Source organism: Chiloscyllium punctatum, chromosome 4 (assembly GCF_047496795.1).
Source record: "Chiloscyllium punctatum isolate Juve2018m chromosome 4, sChiPun1.3, whole genome shotgun sequence".
Lineage (NCBI taxonomy): Eukaryota > Metazoa > Chordata > Chondrichthyes > Orectolobiformes > Hemiscylliidae > Chiloscyllium > Chiloscyllium punctatum.
In genome coordinates this window covers 37,525,424-37,547,532 of record NC_092742.1, presented here as the reverse complement: position 1 = coordinate 37,547,532, position 22,109 = coordinate 37,525,424, and the positions used below count along the sequence as shown (strand labels likewise).

At 37.6% G+C, this 22,109-nt stretch overlaps 1 protein-coding gene across 7 annotated transcripts in view; it reads left to right on the top strand.

The window, feature by feature from the left end:
* Positions 1-21,789, top strand: part of LOC140476196 (spermatogenesis-associated protein 7-like) — an 84,726-nt gene extending 62,937 nt beyond the window's left edge. For 5 of the 7 annotated variants that reach the window (XM_072568410.1, XM_072568407.1, XM_072568408.1 and 2 more), the window contains 4 exons: positions 4,067-4,120; positions 4,832-4,909; positions 9,221-9,278; positions 16,806-21,789. In XM_072568410.1, the coding sequence (XP_072424511.1) occupies positions 4,067-4,120; positions 4,832-4,909; positions 9,221-9,278; positions 16,806-17,393 (778 nt within the window). In that variant the 3' untranslated portion in view covers positions 17,394-21,789. The remainder of the gene's footprint in view (positions 1-4,066; positions 4,121-4,831; positions 4,910-9,220; positions 9,279-16,805) is intronic. The other 2 variants (XM_072568404.1, XM_072568406.1) reach the window with 2 other exon arrangements.
* Positions 21,790-22,109: the final 320 nt, after the last annotated feature.

The window sequence follows — 22,109 nt, the reverse complement described above, 5'->3', positions numbered from 1 at the left end:
CCAGTCAGCAAAGAAGTGGAGTGGAGTGCAGGCTGGGGAGTTTGATCAATTAAAAAGTAATGAAAGTATATGAAATGCCTGTTATTTTAATGGAATATTTTAATCAACCCAAGATAAACTGGGAAAATCTAAATGGTTTAGTGTCAGTGTTACTGAATATAAAGCTTAACTATTTCTTTGCGTAGTATCTCTTGCAGCTTTCTTATTTCAATATGCATTTTTTTAAAGACTCAGAAAACATGCAGGTTCTGGAAGTCAGAGTTGTGCTGAGTGAACAATGATATTAAAGTAATAAAGTCATAAAAATAATTTTGGAAACAAGAACATCCAAAACCAGGACCCAAGTATACCTAAAAGGATTAAATTTAATTGAATGAGGCAACCAATAAAGTAACTAAATTGAGGAAAGTTGATCAATATTATGTTAGCTTAATACAACTGCAGTACATTTAAAGGTATATTGTTGAACATGTGCGATAAATGTATGTGCAAGAGCTCAATTAAACCAACATTCCATGTGCATCAATAACAAGTTGAAAATTAGGCAAAGCAAAAGTCTAACCTGTACAAATATTGCCAGGAGAAAGGGAAATCGTTCACTGGAATGTGCAAAACTGCAAGAATATGCTAACAGGATGATCAGAAGAACAGGAGCATTTAGACAAGAAAATTGAAGTTGGTATTGAGTAGAACAGTAAAAATAATTAAGAGCAGAAGAAAAATGCAATCTGCAAAGATGTGACATTAGTACAAAGTTGTATACAACTTTTAACTTAGCAGTGATTAACAACTTCATGACTATTTGTAGGTAAACAACGAAAGATAGTCTCATGTGGAAGTCTATTTGCAACTGTTATGGACCAAGTCAACCCCCCCCCCCCCCCCCCACCAAACATGTCCAGGAGAGAGCCTAAACTCTAACTTTTTTTTAATTTAAAGACAAGTGCCAGGCTTTGCATTCTGGATGCAATTCAATTGGTTAAACTACTAGGGTTGGAGCAAAACACTTTATTCGTACACTGTAGTTAAAATATAGACAAAATAAAAGAAGAGAATTAGCTTAACTGTAACTCCATCGAAATACTTAAAATTATAAACGAATCATTAACTGTTCCAATATAGTAACATTTCATAGGCACAGCCTTGGCAAAGGCAAAGTCAATAAAATAGATTGTCTCATATGAATTCTAGATTTAGGAAGAGAATCACAGCTTTTAGTTGTAACAGTGGGAGGAAAGAAAGCTTCTACATCCAGCTTCAAGGCTCAAGCAACTGCTGCTGAATGCTAAACTAAAAATCCTGGTATTGTGGGAGTTTGATCCCACCCATTCAGGCCACTTCTATTCTTCCAACTTTTTGAAAAAAGCCCAAGACCTCACGAGCTGTTTATTTTATTGGCTTGGAACAAGACGCTTGGAACCTCTGAGTCAATCACACTTCATTTTAAAAAATAGGGCAAAACACACTCCTTAAAGCCATAGCTTTGTCACAATCATAATCATGGACTGCCAACTTTCTGAAGCAAACAGTACATGGGCAGTTACCATGTGAACTAATAGAAATCACTCGGTGTACGTAGAAGTTAAATTTTCGAAGAACGTGACATGCTTTAATATGGGAAGTAATCAGTCATTGTGTCCATCATCTCAAGGTTTCTTTAGCTATGTTGAATTTCATCTGCACGTTTAATTTTCTTGTTAATATTCTTTTGAAAATAAGACCTTTTGATACATAAATGCATAGTTCCTCCCAGATAGGAATTACAGCCTGCCTACTGTATAGAAACACATGCCTTGGACCGGCTGGTATATTTATATTTCAATCAAGCTTTCTCGAATTTTAATATCACAATGAATTTACAATATTGTTAGGAATTTAAAATATTGCTAAAACTAGTGATTATATTTACAAGAACACACATTGACTGAAGTTTGGCAATGGCATTAACAAATTGATAAATAGAGCTATGTTAGTTACAAACCACCATTTCTAAGTAAAAGATTAAGGCACATTAATTTCCATCTGTCGATGACATACCTCTTCCCTTATTTGGTTTCATATCCAAATTAATTATTTATCTTCTACTTATTTTATTAAATAGCTCTAGTAGTATGGAAGGTCCGCCTAACACTCTTGTTCTAAAATGGAGCTTGACAAAAAAACAAGAATCTGTAGGTCAGTTAGCCTAACATTTGTCATTGGCAAAAAGATAGAATCTATTATAAAGACTATTATAGCAAATTGGTTAGAATGCAAAATATGACGGAGCAGGATCAGAATGGCTTCAGGAAGGGGAAGTCATGCCTGACAAATTTGTTACAGTTCTTTGAGGAGGTAACAAACTGAGTAGATAAAGAGAACCAAGAAATGTAATTCATTTGGATTCCAAAACACATTTGATAAGGTACTTCACATAAATCTACTTAGTAAAATAAGAGCCCCTCGTGTTGGGGGTAGTATATTAGCATGGATAAAGGATTAGCTAATTAATAGGAGACAGAGAGTTGAGGTAAAGATGGCATTTTCAGGATGGTAACCTGGAACTAATGCCCCAGGTATCATTACTGGGGCAATAATTATTTACAGTACTTATTAATGGTTTGAATGGCAGAGTGAATGTATTATCGCCAAGTTTGCAGATATACCGAGATATACATGGGAAGAGAGATAGTGAGAATGATGAAAGCTCTACAGAGGGATAGAGACAGGTCAAGTGAATGATCAAAACTTGGTAGGTGGGATATAATGTGGGAAAATGTGTGGTCATGCATTTTGGCAGGAAAATAGAAAAGTTAAATATTATTTAAGCGTGGAAAGACTGCAGAAAACTGCGGCACAGGGGGATTTAAAGGTTCTTGTACATTAATTATAAAAAGCTTGCATCCAAGTTCAAAGTAATAGAGAAGGCAAATGGAGTGTTAACCTTTATTTCATAGGGAAAAGTCTTGATAAAACTGTATCAATCATTATTCATGTCATACCTGGAATACTGTAAAAAGTTTGGTCCACTTGTCTAAGGAAAGATATATTGGAGGTAGTCCAGAGAAGATTGACTAGATTGATTCCAGGTATGGAGGGATTTTCTTAGGGGAGATTGAGTAGGCTGAAGTTGTACTCATTGGATTTTAGAAGCATGAGAGGAGACCTTATTGATGCAACTGGAATTCTTAGGGAGTATGACAGCGTAAATATGGAGAGGTTATTTCCCCTTGAGGGAGTGTCTAAATCCAGATGGCATAATCTCAGAGTAAGGGGTTGCCCACTTAAGACAGAGATGAAGATAATTTTTTCTCTCAGAGGGGGAGTCTGTGGAATTCATTACCACATAGGGCTGTCAAGACTGGATCATTAAGTACATTTATTCAATTCTGAAATGGACTGATTTTTAATCGGTATGCAAATCGAGCATTATAGGGAAAAGATAGGAAAGTGGAGTTGTGGTTATTAGATCAGCCATAATCTCATAGAATTTGAGGGGCTAAATGTCTATATTTATGCTAAGTCTTATGGTTTTTTTGATTAAATCTTGAATTACATGGCTCATAAATCTCTAGCAATAATTATAAAAACAAATCTCAGTTTTCTGATGCAGTTGGAAATATTTCCAAGTAGTCGTCACTAAATTGTGTTAGCTTACTCGTATGCAAAGGCAAAAGTTGCAGGATTTTTTTTAGTGTTGTGTATAGAACTCTAATGTTTGGGTTTAACTTCTGTGCAATGATAATTTAATGTGCAGGAACACCATAGAAAAAAATGTCATTTCTATTCCACATGATCAAAAGGATTGTTTCTAGGAATGCAGTAAAGTACAATGGTGGATATTACTGCTTGGGTGAAAGTATACATCTGCAATATTAAGTCTTTAAACCTTGTAAGAGTGGGTTTGCAAAATAAACATGAGTTAAATGAGAACTGATGGTGATGGAATGAAGAAATTTCACAAGCAGCTACAATTCAAGATATTTCAAGAAGCGTAATCAAATTTTGCTTGTTGCTTGGTTGACTTTGACATCCATTGTTTACATTGTAACCCCTATGATCTTCTATTCAAACCAATTATTTTCAGGTTATCTTCTTCAAATAAAATCAAGTCATCAATTATGCAGAAAGTTAAGGCTGAGTAAGTACTGTACTTTATTTCATTATGGTTGTTATTAATGGCAAAGTTATTCAAACTGAGAACTCTCAGAATTCTTGAAGTCATCTGATTTTCTGTCTGTTATAGTCAGAGTTCTGTTTTTCGTTCATATTTGTTGTTCTTGCTATGTATGCTGCATTAATTACATTGTTTTCCTTTGGGTTGTTGACACTACTTTTTGGGACTGTAAAGCTGTGCTAGTTTTTTAGCAAACCGGTGGCACATTGGTTAGCACTGCTGCCTCACAGCGCCAGAGACCCGGGTTCAATTCCTGCCTCAGGCAACTGATTGTGTGGAGTTTGCACATTCTCCCAGTGTCAGCGTGGGTTTCCTCCCTCGGTCCAAAAATGTGCAGGTTAGGTGAATTGGCCATGCTAAATTGCCCGTAGTGTTAGGTGAGGGGGTAAATGTAGGGGAATGGGTCTGGGTGGGTTGCGCTTCGGTGGACTTGTTGGGCCAAGGGCCTGTTTCCACACTGTAAGTAATCTAATCTAACATTTTATAGGTAATATTCAGAGCGAAATATACTAAAAATAATAATGTCTGATCTCAGTATCTAGCCCCTTAGTTTGAAATCTCTCAAAATCTTGTAAGTTGGAATGATAAGTAATTAACTGGTTCCTCTAGTCTTCCAAAACTGTCATACTAGATTGTACTTACAGGTTACTTACTGCCATATGCATTTCCCTGCAGAGAAGAGGAATTGAAGTATCTTGAGTTCATCTCTGATATTACCAGTGAAATATTGACTCGAGGATTATTTTCAAACAGGTAAATCTATCATAATTTAGCTAGCTTGTAGGTTCACTCTCTATCAAAAGCACTGTAGGTTCAAATCATTTTAAAGGTAAACGTAGGTAGTTTCAAATTGATAGTGTCACTAAGTTGAAAGCTATTTTGAAGAGATTTGCATTTATTTAGATGCTCCATTTGATCTCTAAATAAAAGAAATAAGATGCATCATAGAATTTGGGCTTCGTTGGTTGGGCCATCATTGACTGCCCATCCCTGGTTGTCCTTGAGTTGAGCCACCTTCTTGAAAACTGCTGTTTATTCAATGCAGGTATGTCCACATTGCTGTTAGGTAAGGAGTTCCAGGATTTTAACCCAGCGACACTGAAGTGCACGTGATATATTTCTATCAGAATGATGAGTGATTTGAAGAGGAATTTGTGAGAGGTGTTCCTATTTACCTGCTGTCCTAGTGCTTCTAGATGGCAGTGCTCAGGGGTTTGGAAGGTGCTGTCTAAGGAGCCTAAGTGAGTTGTGTGGTGCATCTTGTAGATAGTACACTCTGCTGCTTCTTTGTGTTAATGATGTAGGGAATGAATGTTTGTGGGTGTGGTGTTTATCAAACTGGTAGCTTTGTCATAGATGATGTAAAGCTTCTTGAGTGTTGTTGGAGCTGCACTCATCCATGTAAGTATTCCATCACACTCCTGACTTGTGCCTTGTAGATGATCGACAGGCTTTTTGGAGTCAGGAGGTGAGTTACTTGCCACAGTATTCCTAGTTTCTGACCTGCTCTGAAAGCTACTATGTTTATACTGCAAATCCAGTTGAGTTTCTAGTCAATGGTAATCCCCAGGATGTTGATAGTCAAGATGCTTGGCACCATTTAGGATAAAGCAGCCCACTTGACAGGCACCACATCCTTAAGCCTCCACTCTCAGTAGTAGCAATGTGTACAAACCACAAGATGCACTTTAGAAATTCACCAAAGATCCTTAGACAACTCTTATCATGACCATTTCCATTTAGAAGGACAAAGGCAGCAGATACAAGGAAACACAACCACCTGCAACATGCCCTCCAAGTCACTCACCATCTTGACCTGGAAGTATATCGCTATTCCTTCTCTGTCGCTCGGTCAAAAATCTAGAATTCCCTCCCTGAGGGCATTGTGGGTCAACCTACAGCTTGGGGACTATAGCAATTCAAGAAAGCCACTCACTACTACCTTCTCAAGAGCAGTTGGGATGGGCAATAAATGACCAGGTAACGACATCCACATCCCACAAGTGAATATTTTTTTTAAAAAGTTGTCAGGGCTTAGCCTTTACAGTGTGCAGTGCATTCAGCATTTGATATCATGCAGTGATGCTGGGGTCCTCAGGAGGAGAGCAAGTTGTATCATCCACTCAGCACTACTGGCTGAAGATTGTTGCAACTGCGTCAGCCTGATCTTTTGCACTTCTGCTGGGCTCCCCGTCATCAAGCATGGCAATATTTGTGGAGCCTCCTTCTCCAGTAAGTTGTTTAATTGTCAACCATCACTTACAACTGGATGTGGAATGATTGCATAGCTTGGATCTGATCCTATGATATGGAATCATTTAGCCCTATATATCAGTTGTTGTTTATGCTTTTATATATGTATGTAGTCCTGAGTTGTAGCATCACCAGACTGATTCCTCATTATTAAGAATGGTTGGTGCTGCTTCAGGATTCTTCATTAAACCAGTGTTGATCTCTTGGCTTGATGGTAAAGGTAGAATGGGGCAAATTCCAGGTTACAGATTGTACTGAAGTATAATAATGCTGATGCTGATGGTCCACAGCTTCTCATGGATGACCAGTCTTGAGTTATGAGATCTGTTCACAATATATCCCATTTAGCTCGGTTAGCTCAGTTAGCTCGATGGTTTGTTTGTGATACAGAGTGATACCAACAGCTTGGGTTCGATTCCAGTACCAGCTGAGGTTACCATTAACCAGTCCCCTTGTCTGAGGCCTGGTAACCCTCAGGTTAAACCACCACCATTGTCTCTCTCTAGTGAGAGAGCAGCCCTATGCATTTTACCTTTAGCTTAGTACCACACAGCACAATGGAGGGTATCATCAATGTGATGATGGGGCTTCAGCAGATAGGTTGGTGATGGTAAGGGCAAGTATATTCCCCTCTTGTTTATTCATTCACCACATGCCTCAGGTCCAGTCTAACAGCTTATTTTTAATTTATTCTACCATTGAACGTAGATATTAGTGGCAAAGCCAACATTTATTGCCCAACCCTAATTGTTCTTGAATTTGATGGCTTGCTAGGCAGTCAACAGTCAGTCACATCGATGTGGATATAGAGTTACATATAGGCCAAACCAGGTAAAAAGAGAACATTTTCATTCTGTAAAGGGCATTAGTGAATAGACTGACTTTTACAATAATTGATGATATAGTCACTGTTACTGATACTACATTACAATTTCAATTTTATTTGAATACTAATCCAATGTTACCGCCACAACACAATTATCTCCCCTTCCTGTGTAAAAGAATGTCATAGCCCATTCTGTATGTATCATAATACTTCAAATTGATTGAAATGAGTGCAATGACATCTTTAACATTCAGTTGACAGGACCATTTTACAACCAAGGTGAAAAAACACACTAACTATGCAGCACTTCCTCAGTATGGATTGAAATGTCAGCTAAATTGTATAATGTACAATTTTAGGTGCTGTATTACAGGAGGAGACATTGAGAGGGAGGGCTAAGGATAATTAAGTTAATAAGTAGGATTGTCATGTCTACCATGAGGAAACGCTTAACAATTCTCAGAATTTGTATTTTGATAAAATGCAACTGAGAACATCCGACTGAAGTATTGGAGTTATTGCAGGGAATTGATAAATTACTAGAAAGATATACAATACTAACACAAGATCTAGGACATCAGTAAAGTAGATGCATAACCTGTTCATGCAGAGGTTGATAAATATATAAAATAGCCTATGTGGAAAATAGTACAAGGAGCAAATATTCTATTTTTTTTAAACATAAAGGGTATCTGCCATAAGAGGAGATAACAAATTTGAGACATTTGATAGTGAACAAGGTTCATCTGATTCAGTTTATTGCTAAATACAGTGGAAGATATAGGTACACAACCAGGTAATTTATGTTTGTCATTTCAAGAATTGGAAGGCAAGTTACAGGGATGAGAAAAGAGGTTGGATTGTTGTGATGGTGGAGGGCAAGGCTCCTTAAGTGACAGCAATCCAGATTATTTTTGTGATTCCTGGAAAACCAGAATGTATTTGCCTTCAGAGGACCTATTCTCTTCCATTGCTACTGGAACTGATTAAAGCCTAAAACATGAATTGTGCTCCAAGTTGCATCAAAAGCAGGGCTTAGCTAAGCTGTGTATGAGCATAGTCATGCAGAAGCCTGGAAGCTACCATGCAAGACTTGTTTCATGAGAAGTATTATACATGCATAGCTACACAAAAAAATTTGAAGTACCAAGTATTGGAAAGACTGCTATACACAGCAGTAAAATTTTACAGGGAAAATAATCATAAGACCACAATTCAATTTCTAAGCAGATAGCCTGAATAAGATGGACACTTTGGATACCTGGTGATAGAATTCTTTTAACTTGAAGCCAGCCACATTGCCTATGCCAATGTAGCAGTAAGACTAAGAGATACAACAACTCTCATGAATTGCAGCATTTCTGACATCAATCAAGTGAAAAGTACTGCACTATTGATAAATGAACACTAAACTAATAACAAGTAGCTTTGTTTCAATAGCATTTCTGGAAGCTTCCTTGTAAAATGTCCCAATGTGTACAATGGGGAGGCAATGGCCTTGTGATGTTATCACTAGACTATTAATCAGGCGACCCAGGTAATGTTTTGGTAACTTGGGTTTGAATCCTGCCATGGTGAAATTTGAATTCAATGAAAATCTGGAATTGAGCACCTAATGATGACCATGACATTGTCAGTTGTCAGGAAAAGTCCATCCGGTTGGGAAGGAAACCTGGTCTGGCATACATGTGACTCCAGACCTATAGCAATGTGGTTGACTCGCAACTGCCCTCTGGGCAATTACGGATGGCCTTGCCAGCGACACCCATATCATGTGATTGAATAAAGAAAAAAATTCAGCATTGATATTAAAACAGGATAATAATGATTTTTTTCATCTAATTCAGCTAGTTTAATATTTTTAAAATAAAACTTGGTGTTAAAATCACCTTTTAACTTAAAACGCTGTTAATAATTTCAGACTGAATCAGGGGTGATAAAGCACAGATCTTAATTAACATAAGGTGTTTTCGTTGTTTATTCAGTGTTTTGGAAAGAATATTTGAACGACGCATTGAAGAAAATAGACATCGACTAAATGAAGTGAGTATATACCTCCAGGTGTCAACATTCTTAAAACATACAATGATGTTTTATCAAAAGGGCAAAAAAACTATAGATTTCATATGCTTGTTTATTTTCCTTTCTCCTCTATAGCTATTAGTATTAAGACTGTCCTAGGATACAGAAGCTATTAGTTACTCACTGTATTTCAATGAAATAAACACACGTGATCCATGACAACTTGTCAGCATGCTATTCAACTCTTATGTTTTCATTACAAGTTAAAAAAACTTGATTCTATTCAAGCTGTCTAGGAGGAGATCTGGAAGAGGTAATTCCATGTGATGTGTGGTATGAGGTTTTACAAAGCCTGCAAAACATTGTTTTATTCAGTGCAAGATTCTACACCATGCCCAGATAGTTCCAGATTTAATTAATGAATTGATAGATTTAAGTTAGATGTCAGAGGCAGGTTCTTTACGCAGAGAGTGGTAAGAGCGTGGAATGCCTTACCTGCTAATGTAGTCAACTCAGCCACATTAGGGAGATTTAAACAATCCTTAGATAAGCACTTGGATGATTTGGGGATAGTGTAGGGGGACGAGCTGAGAATAGTTCACAGGTCGACGCAACATCGCTGTATTGTTCTATGAATTCAAGTTTTAACAACTGTGATGGGGTTTGAACATGTGTGCCAGGAGCACTATCCTAGGCTGTCTCCACACAATTTAGACTGGGAATTTAGAAAGGCCAGAGTCTGAATTCATATAATCCCTACTATATAAAAACAGGTCATTCAGCCTACTGAATCCTCCAAAGAGCATCTCACCCAGATCTACCTCCTCTACCCGATCTCTGTAACCCTGCATTTCCCATGGCTAACCCATGCAGACTTGGGGAGAACGTGCAAACTCCACACAAACAGTCGCTCGAGGGTGGAATCAAACTCGGGTCCCTGGTGTTTTGAGGCAGCACTGCTGAGCCACCATGCTATCTTTGTTACCAAATTATGTTTGGTTCTTTTTCTGCACCTTATTTCTTAATTTTCTCCTCCATTGTGTTTTTTTAATGGCTTCACTAATCTACTGGATCGCATCTTTTCTTTTACACTTATTGTTATTTTAGCTTGTTACTGACTCTTCCCTCATTTATTAATGATTAGATTAGATTAGATTACTTACAGTGTGGAAACAGGCCCTTCGGCCCAACAAGTCCACACCGCCCCGCCGAAGCGTAACCCACCCATACCCCTACATCTACATCTACCCCTTACCTAACACTACGGGCAATTTAGCATGGCCAATTCACCTGACCTGCACATCTTTGGAGTGTGGGAGGAAACCGGAGCACCCGGAGGAAACCCACGCAGACACGGGGAGAACGTGCAAACTCCACACAGTCAGTCGCCTGAGGCGGGAATTGAACCCGGGTCTCTGGCGCTGTGAGGCAGCAGTGCTAACCACTGTGCCACCGTGCCGCCCATGATGGCTGCAGAACTACAAGTGTCCCCTTTGCTTTTTAGGAGCGTATACTTAGTATGTAGCAATGGTACAACATTTTTTTAATACATCCTAATGTTTGTCTAAAGTTTTCTATAGTTAACAGTTAAGTCTAGACTATTACGGTCAATTTATTTCTCATTCCTTTGAAATTTGCGTTCCTGAAATTTTCATACTCCTGAGTTATCCATGTAGGAGTGCAGAGTAAACCGTAACCTTAGAGATCAATGCCATCAGCCATGGTGGGATATACCATACATTTATTTTCTATGGTTTGATGACTGTCTCAAAGTTTGAAATTCACACCTCTCAAATGCTGAAGACTGAGCACTTTGGAGATGATAATGAATTTATTTTCCATCTACCTGAAGTATTGTATGTAGTACTACCTAGGAAAGGAAAGGAAATGCAGCTAAGATTCTCCAGACTGTTTCCTGGGATGGCAGGGTTGTCATATGAGAAGAAACAGGGTATATATTTACTGGGTATATATTCACCATATTCACCTTTGTTAAAAAGAAGCTCCCAATATATGGAAAATGGTCTGTTTTTCAAGATCTCATCATTGATGTTGGTCAATAGAGAGGTTTTGTGCTGTGAGAGTAAGTTGAAAAAGGACCATAGTTTTCTCAGCAATTTGTTCATTTTCTTATTTTTTTCTGAGAAAGAGCATAGGTTATAGGAGCAGGTGTAATCCATTCAGCCTCTGTATCCCGAAATTATTCAATGTTATTAGTATGCAGAAATCTTATTGATTTCTGCCTTGAGCATGCTCAAAGGTTAGGCTTGTACAGGTCTTTAAGGGAGAGAATTCCAAAAGGTTCACCGCCCCGTCAGAAGAAATTCCTTCTCATCTCAATCTTAAATAGCCTTTCCTTATCTTTAAAGTGGGACACCTAGTTCTAGGTTCACCATCCAAGGGAAAGATTTATTACACATCTATTCTATTCAGCCCTGTACAAATTTTGTAAGTTTCAGTGAGATCACCTCTAACTTTTAGAAACTGTGGAGAATAGGCTCAGTTCACTGTGACGGGTCTGTGCTGTTCCTGTTGGTGAGGATCATGCCTTGCAAGACATTAAGGAGAAGATGAGAATGGCAAAAAAAAACTATTGAAAGCCAAATTTGAAGCAAATATTCCAAAGATTTTGCTGTTTGGAGTCAAAGGCTTTTGTGAAGTCAAAATAAAGCTGTATATAGCAGTGGGTAATGTTTGTTGCATTTTTCTTATGTCTATGAAGTTGGGAGTTCTCCTGATTCTGCTGGATATTTCTTAAAGAAAAGATTTACCTTTATTTGGCTGCCAATGAAGAATCCAGAGGCCTAAAATACCTAAAAGCTGTTTTTGAATGGGCTTTGAGCTCTTTGAATATGTTAGTAACTACCTTAGACACTTACACTAAATACCTGAAAACTATGTGCTGCAATTTTAGTATTAAGACCAATCCCTGGGAATAGCAGTAACAGGCCACTCACTGCTTAACTGGTGTGCTTTGAGTACATTCGAAACTCAAAGATAGGATGCAAAGGAAACCAATTTCTACCCCTTTTTTTAATTATCTGTATTTCCATTTAGAGAAATAAGTATCACTATGTCAAAGTAGCTAATAATTACATTTCATTACAAAATCTACCAATCCCCACAAAATCAAAAGCTTGTCCTGTTTAAGGAAAGAAGAAATCTAGAAAAGAGAAAGGTACTGGACCGTAAGACCAAAAGAGACAGAGCAGAAATAACCTGTTAGGCCCATTGAGTCATTCAGTGAGATTATGGTTGATCTGATGATCCTTGACTCCACATCTGACTTGTCCTCATAATCTTTGATACCCATACTGATTAAAAATCTGTCCATCTCAGCCTTGAATACACTTTAAAAAACTAACTTTCCCAGCTCTATACGATATTGAATTCCACAGATTGCCTTCTGAAAAAAGAAATTTCTCCTCATATCTGTTTTAAACAGGCAACCCCTTAATCTGAGATTATGCTCTCTGGTCCTAGACTGTCCCTCAAGGAGAAACAACCTCTCCACTTCTACCTTGTCAAGTCCCTAAGAACCTTCTGTATTTTATTAAGATCTTCCCTCATTCTTCTAAACTCCATTGCATCCAAATCCAGCCTACTTAATCTCTCCTCATAAGTAAAACTCCCATAGCTACAATCAATCTAATGATCCTTCTCTGGATTGCATCCGATACCAATAAATTTTGTTTTGGATAAAAGGACCAAAACTGTTCACAATATTCTAAGTATGGTCTGGCACCATCTGTGGGGAGAAAGTGGAGTTTACAGCTTTGGTCTGATGACTCTTTATCAAAACCATACTTATACAATTTTTGTAAGATTTTGATGAAGAGTCACCGGACCCAAGATGTGAACTCCACTGTCCCCACAGATGCTGTCAGATGTGCTGAGTTTTGCCAGCAATCTGTTTGTTTCAGAGTTCCAGCATCCACAATTCTGATTTTTATTTTAGCGAGAGCTTCCTCGTTTTATGCTCAATTCCCTTTGAAATAAAAGCCAGTAGTCCACTTGCCTTTCCTATTACCTACTAAACGTATTTACTAGCATTTTATGATTCATGTATGAACACACCAAATCTCTATGTGCTGCAGTTTTCTGCAATCTTTCGTCATTAAATAATATTCACCTCTTTATTCTTCCTGTCAAATGCATGAACTCACATTTTCCCACATTTCCTCTGCCAGACTTTTGCCCACTCACTCACTGTCTAAATTCCTCAGCAGACTCTTTATGGCGTCCTTACTACTTGCTTTCCAACCTATTTTTATGTTGTCCACACACTTGGATACATTATGTTCACTTTCAGTGTGAAGTCATTACTGTATATATTGCATATATTTGTGGCCTCTGCACTGATCCCTAAGGCACTCTACTACTTACACGTTTCCATTCTGAAAAGTACTTTATCCATGACAATATAAGACCTCCAATACCTTCTTATCTTAAATAATTTTCTGTCTAATACTTTATCAAATGACTTTTGAATATATTACATCTTTATCTATCCTGCATGTTACTTCATCAAGGAGTTCTAATAAATTTGTCAGGTATGTTGCTTCTGCTTGATTACAATTTGTATTTCTAAATGTAGACCTATTGCATCCCTTATAATTTTCCCAATGCCGGATGTTAAGCTAACTGGCTTTTTGTTCGCATTTTTTTGATTCCTTCACACTTTGAAGAAGGGTATATACATGAGCAGTTTTCCAATCATCTGCATTCCCTATCAGTTGTTTATAACAGAAGGTCACGTCTCAAGCAAGTATGGAACATTCCTTTAAGAGACTTGATCTTGATATCAATCATAACATGTGACCAGAAGGTATAAAGGTCTCAGACCCCTTTGCACTGGGGGCATGTTTTCCTGCCGAGGAAAACATGCAACACTGTTGGTCACTGGATTGCTCAGTACTAGCCTAGACACAGCAGTGCCTGTGATATCAACATATGTGTAGATACCACAGCTGGAATAATAATTTTTAAATCTTTCAGTGCTTTGTAACCACATCTAGTTCATATGTTAAGGGAGCTAATGTTAATATTGCCCATCACTACATTTACAGCAGAATGTGAGGGCAAATCAGATAATTTCTTCACAATGCACAATATACTTTGGTCATACCATTGCTTTACTTTGTTCTTTTTTTATTTACTGAGCATTTGCATTATTTGACTGGTATGAGAATGACCTAACTCCCATTTTTAGTTCAAAAAATCAAGGAAATTCAGATCTTAAGGTTAAGCTTGAATTTTGTCAGTGTTCCAAGCTGATTCTATGAAACATTTGATGCAATGCAATTGCTCATTTGTTAACGTAACCCAACCCTGGTGCAAACTTTTCTAACTTTAGCCATTACTGAATGACAAAGTTTATCATAGAATCCCTACTGTGTGGAAGCAGCCCATTCGGCCCATCGAGTCCACACCTATCCAGACCCATCTCCCTACCCTATGCCTGTAACCCTGTATTTCCCATGGCTAATCCACGTAGTCTGTATATCCCTGAACTCTATGGGCAACTTAACATGGCCAATTCACCTAACCTGCACATCGTTGGACTATGGGAGGAAAGAAGACCACCTAGAGGAAACTAATGGGGACATGGGGAGAAAATGCAATCTCCACACAGACAGTTGCCCGAGAGTGGAATCGAGCTTGGGTCCCTGGCGCTGAGAGGCAGCAGTGCTACCCACTGAGCCACCGTGCTGTTACAACAACTAAATTTACATCATATATCTTACAAGTGCCAACATTCAAAGATCATGTATCTGATGTTTTATGGTGTTCTCTTTTTATTTCTCCACATTGAAACCAACTTACATTTTGAATATATGAATGTAATTTTATAGCTTCAGAATTGTTTTCTTTAAAAAAAACTTTCTTGATTGAATTTTCATAAAGATGTTTATTCACAGCACTTTGTAATACCTCTTGAAAACAAATTGAAAAATTAACTTATTACAATGCTACTTCCTGAGCAGTAGTATCTTGTCAAGTTTCGAGAAGATTTGTAGCTCAGGTTGAGGTTCTGGATGTAGGTTTGCTCACTGAGCTGGAAGGTTCATTTCCAGACGTTTCATCACCCTACCAGATGCTACTCGGACCCCTTAGCATCATGGTAACCCACAGATCCACTAACACACTAAAACAGCAGCTAATGAACTTGAATGACCCTGTACAGACAACAAGCAAAACTAATGTCATTTACAAAATACCGTGCAAGAACTGTAACAAACACTACATTGGACAAACAGGCAGAAAACTAGCCACCAGGATACATGAACACCAACTAGTCATAAAACGACATGACTCTCTCTCACTAGTATCCTTACATTCAGATAAGGAAGGACACCACTTCAACTGGGACAACACATCCATCCTAGGTCAAGCCAAACAGAGACATGCATGAGAATTCCTAGAAGCATGGCATTCCAACTGGAACTCTATCTACAAACACATCGAGTTAGACCCCATCTACCACCCCAGAGAAAAAAAAGGTAATGAAATCACTACAGGAAATGACATCACCAACCCAAAGAAACCCAAACATATAAATAGAAAGCAGGAATCATGAACAGTGCTTCGCCTGGAGGCGCACTGAAGATGTTATTTCGGGTGATGAAAAATCTGGAAATGAACCTTCCAGCTCAGCGAGCAAACCTACATCCAGTAGTATCTTGTAATAATCTAGAAGTTATAATTGCTGGAATTAGTCAAGGAACATTTAACACACTTAATTACATTCCTATACCTGCTAATTCAGTGGGTTGACTTTTATGAAACCTGCAATATAGGGGGAGGAAAGACCACAAAAATTGGGAGAGGGTGCAAGTCTGTATGTTCCTTAATTTTCTGCTACCCCAATATTCTGTTAGCAGCATGGAACATAAAGAATGGCATTCCTTCCTCGTGACCAATTGCGTTTGTGGCCACTTAAGGATCTGTCCTGTCATTGTTGGCATTTTTGTTGTGGCAGATGGGTGCTCTGCCACATTTGTAAACTGCCTTTTAAAATCTAGCAGCCTACCTATGGGTTTAGGAATAAGACTATTGCCTCCTAATTTGTGATTTCTGGCTCACAAGAAATCTCCTGTGGCAAATACTGCCCCCATGGCAACTCAACTCCCTGTCATCACCAAACATCCTACAGCATTGCTGAGACCTCTTTATCTGAGCACAGTGGCCTAAAACTCCATTTGCTTCATTGCTTGTAACGACACAACTAGGACTGAAGAGCTGCTAGCCTTCTGATTGACCTGCAGCTCTTGAAGGTCAGGAATCTGACAGCAACTCAGCTGGAAAATGGATATAAAATGTTACTGGTGCTTTCCAAACAGCTGAGGCAGGGTTAACTCCAGCTTCAAAAGCAGAAATTGCTAGGAATTGTTTTGTTTTTTTTAACTCTAGCTTGTCAGGACCACCACCATCCCAATAAAATCCCACCTCATATAGGTGTTAATGTGTTTATTTTACTAAATTAAACAGATCTAAAATCTTTCAATACTAAAATTGGTAATCTACTTCTTTGTCTTAATTTTGCAGCAGAAATTACGTCATATGCTGGATGCTTTAAAAGAAGATTTGGGCTTTAAACCAGAAAAAGACTGGAAGACCAGTGGTTGTGAACCAGTATTAACAAATACTAAACTGTTAGAATTAAAAATCTCTGATTCTTTGGAAAATCCTAAGTTTGCACAGAATTGGAAGGAAGATACTGGTACTATTGTTAACCTTTCAATTGACAATGAAAATGAAGAATCATGGAATCTTAGAGTGCTTGGGAATTCTAGTGCAAGTATTTGTTACGACCGTAGCATTGCTGGAACCACATATCTTGATGCAATTTATGGAGAGCAAATTCAGGATGTTTTACACACAGAACAAGATCATTGCCTGTTTTCAAATAGTGAAGAAAACCCTGATGATTTACAGTCTGTGGACCATCCATACAATTCCACCGACTGTTGCACTGATCTTGATGGAACAACAGATTTGACAGAGGTTGATAATCTTGTGGTGTCTCTTCATACTGTTGACGTTAAGGAAAGCTGTGAACTTGAATATGATCAAAGTGGATCTACATTAAGTCAAGATTCAGAAAAAGCTTTTGATGATGGCATTAATTTGTAGTGCTTGCAATTCTCTCAATTACACAGCTAACATTCATGGATCATAACAGAATTCTTGATCTTTGTGATGTAAGCCTGTACTTGTCGCTGAGTCGGTTACTGACTATAACAAAGGTTTGCAACAGAAACATTTTTGGGTATTTTCCCTGAAAAATCAATGCTCCTCTGCACTGTGCATATTTTATGCTACATTTCTGAGATCTAGTATATATTTTACTACAGTTACTAAGGCATTACTTTAACCTTGACTAAATGAGTCGTTAATCCAAGTTCATTGTAAGTGACTGCTGCATTACAAAAGCTACCTCTCACATCTTCCTGAGTCTTGCACAGATTGTGTTTTATTTTTTATTAGAATTTTACAAATACTGTTTCTCTATAAGTAGCTGCCAAGAAGAATGTGAAGGCCATTCATTATCTCCAACTGTGTCATGCAGACTTGCTGAAACCAGATGTAAACCTAGAATGTCCTATTCTGCGATACAGTATATTGGTATACTAAGTAGATTTAACTTCAAATCTTTACAATGAGGTAAGTCAAACAATTGTTTCAATGCAGTCATAATAGAAAGTTAATTGTTACAAATCCAGTTATTGTTCTTTCAGAAGGGAATACATTTGACTGAAATTCCCTATAATCTTAAATCAAGTAAGGGAGATAATCATACAGCAACTGGTATCCATTAATCCTTTATTTTGCTCAATTTCTTGATGAAGAATTCTTGGTTTAATCGACCTTAGGAGCAAATAGCATGTAGAGTTTCTTCTATGACAACATGAATACTATTTCCATCCCAATGTTATACTTCAGGAAAGTTGGTAAGGTTTTGAAAGGGTAGAGAAGAAATTTACTGGAATGATCCAAGGGATTAAATTTACGCCAAAAAATTCCTTAAACCAGAGAAAGGAGAAATTTTGTCTGGTTTAGGTAGGCTATATGAAGACAAACTGTTTGTAGTTGTTCAAAGGTCGTAAAATGGAACAGTTTAAAGTATTAGCAAAAGAATCAGAGACAAAATAAATGTTTACTATGCACTAAGTACGGAAGTTAGGAATTAGAAATGCACAGTTTGAAAGGGTGATAGATGCTGAGTCTGTAGTAGGATTCAAAGGGCATAGGATAAATACATGAGAAAGCAACACTGTCAGGATATGGGTAAAGAGTATGGACTGACTAGAGAGTTCCTTGAAAGAACTGGTGTGACACAATGGGCTGAATGGCCTCCTTCTTCTGTACTGTATCATTCCCTGATTTCCTAAAAAATCCCAGTGGGAACCTTTTCCATTGATGATAACAGCTGATCGAAGTTTTTAATGTTGCAGAGGAGGAAGTTCTACAGAGAGCATTTATTTTAGGAGGTCGCAAACTCAAATTTGTGAATCAAAATAGGAGTGACAAGGAATTGTTAATTGATGTTAATAATTGTACAAGCATTTTGTTGTATTTAGTTTTGATTATGCAGCAATTCAACAACGTAATTCCTTTTTAATATTGCCCAAATTTAATATACTCCAAATTGTTTACATTGTACAAGAGGAATACTTTCTAATTTTGTACCAACGTGAAAATTTTCCGTAGTATTCTCACATGACTTGTTGGCCCCTGTAACTTGAGCAGATCAATGAAGCCATATACTAGGAAAATGTAAAATATCAAAATCTAAGATACTAAAGCAATAACACTTTTAATGCTGAATGAGACATCTCTAGACCTTAACACAAAATATTAAGTCTCTAAATATGATGAACACTTTCACTATTTTAATATTAAAGTATTTGGGAAGTACCAATCTAGTACTTATTGAGAATGGGTACCGTTCAAAAAGTGGTCTGTATTCAACAAATAAGTTGGAAATATCAGTCAAAAGAGGCTAACGTCAGAAATAGAACATTACTGCACTGGTGTTTTAGGTTTGCTTTCCTGTTATTGTAATAAACAAAGATACTTTACTCATCTGATTCTTGTACATCAGACCTGTTAAGTTTTGATGGATGACCATTGCTTTTTTCCTTTTTTGCACACTGAAAAATACATCCAAGGACATCATAGAATCCCTACAGTGTGAACGCAGGCCATTCGGCCCATCGTCCACACCGATCCTTCAAAGAGTAGCCCATCCCCCTGTAACCATGCATTTCCCATAGCTAATCCACATAGCTTGCACTTCCCTGGAAACTCTGGGGCAATTTACCATGGCCAATCCACCAAATCTACACATGAATTGAATTGAATTTATTGTCACGTGTACCAAAGTACAATGAAAAGCTTTGTCTTGTGAGCAATACAGGCAGATCACAGAGTTAAGTAGCATAGATAAGTAAATGGGTAAGCAGCGGCAAAAACAAAAACATGGGTACAGGCGAATATTAAGAATTTGAGTCCATTCAGTATTCTAACAAAAGTAGGGTAGAAACTGTTTCGAAACCAGCTGGTGTGTGTGTGTGTTCAGGCTTCTGTACCTTCTGCTTGATGGTAGAGGTTGTAGAAAAACATTGCCAGGGTGGGAAGGATCTTTGAGAATGCTGGTGGCCTTTCCTTGACAGTGGGCCTGGTAGATGGATTCGATAGATGGGAGGTTGGCCTTTGTGATTGTCCGGGCAGAGTTCAGCACTCTCTGTAACCGTCTCCGATCTTGAATGGTACAGTTGTCATATCAGGTAGTGATACATCCAGACAGAATGTTCTCAATGGTGGCAAGAGTATAAAGGTTGGCAAGAGTATTTGCTGTCATGCCAAATTTCCACAGCTGCCTGAGGAAGAAGAGACATTGTTGTGCCTTTGTAACCAGTGGACTGTGGGAGGAAACCAGAGCATCTGGAGGAAACCCACACAGACACTGGGTGAATGTGCAAACTCCAAACAAGCAGTCACCCTAGGTGGAATTCAAACCCAGGTCCCTGGAGCTGTGAGGCAGCAGTGCTAAACACTAAGCCACCATGCTGCCCCAACATGACAACTGAATAAGATTTCATTAAATATTTATGCTTGGTTATGATAATGTTAATCCTATTTCCAGACTTTGAAGGCTGGATGACAGCTGAATTATTTTTATAATAGTTTCTCTCTAAGTTAAGATCTCAAAAGAAGTAAGTAGGCATTCCTCTTTTTAATTATGAACTGGTCCTTCACACACTTATAACCAATATAATTCCTCAAAAGTAAATAATGATAAATATCTCTTGACAAAAATATGATAGGAAATATGCATCTCAAATAAAGTAAACCTGATCACCTGCATTTCAGTTTTGTGCATCAACATATTCAAATTTTATATTAATGTTTTAATTTTTTTGTATGTGAAAATTTGCTGTTACCTTTGCTGTCATAAAGATACATGTGTGAACCTGGAATTCTTAAAAGAATTCTCCTGTCTTTATAAGTAAAAATCACCATACATGCAAAACTTCAGTTTAGCCCGTTGAATACCAAATTGTGGCTTGACTTTTAATTAACTCTTTTTGGGAGTAACCTGTAAAGATAATTTCATTGATTTCCTGACCTATTACTTGTAAAGTCAGAGGTTTTAGTAGTGAGGAAAATGCACCCTTTCATGTGCTTCGACCTTGAAAGTGAGCCCCTTCAAAGTTATAACTTATTTGTACCAGAATATGTTAGATTTTATAAATTCTGTTTTTGCTGGTCACAAAACATTACATCTCGTAGGAACATCTGATAGAGAACATGAATTATAGTCTAGTATGCCAAAGGCATTTGTGATAAAAATGCGTAATTTATATATACTAATTGCAGTTTTTGAATTTGGTTTCAAAATAGATGCAGATTTTTTAAAAAGTCAGAAAATCTTTTCAGAATAGTGATCTAAACCTGCCTTTGTTAGAAAAGTAATGACTGCAGACCCCTGTGATACTAATGGAAACATGTTGGTTTGTGTTAGCTAGAGATCATTTGCTTTGTTTTCAGTTGAGAAGAATATAGGATAGAGCAAACTTTTCAATTCAGTTTAGAAAATACCAGAGTTGAGTTCAGAAGCAAGTTTAGTTTCTCTGTGGGAGGAGTACTGGGCAGATCAGGGAACCAGTTACCTCAGGCAAGGGCTAATTTGTGAAGTTTCTGAACTAGAAGTGTTTGGTTAGAAATCTACAGGTTATTAGAAACTGAGAAAGTTTAGGTTCTCAGATTTCTGAAAAGTTCATCCTAGCAGACTTGGAATCTGTCTCATCAGATTGTCTCCACAGTCCATTTCAAAGAAGCGATAATAAGTCAGTGGAAACTTATATTTGAGATAGAGATGTAATTTTTTTGAGTCTCTATATTGCATCATGTTTGGAAATACATTTGTTTTGCGTGTTTTAATATAATTTCAACTAACGTCTATATTTATATCATTTGTTCTTTTGTCTTTTGTGTAATAAACGTCTGTGCTGTTGTGAAAGAATCTCTGGAGTCCAGTGTGAATATGTTTCAGTGACTAATCGCCATGCTAATTAATTAAACAAAAGCAAAAGATTTGATTTGGTTTTACTTTGGGTTCTGACTTGACCACTAGTACCATCAGCTCGAACCATAACATACCATAAGTTGTTTCTGCCATTGTGTTTTGTGGAATGCACCTCACAAACCATTCAAAGTGTTTGTAAGAACCATTGTATTTCCTAGGGAGTGATCAAGGCACCTTACTCAGTATAGGAATAGTTAAGCAAATTTAAATGCCAATTTCAGTTATTTTTGTCTCTAAAAAATTCAAATCATACCTTA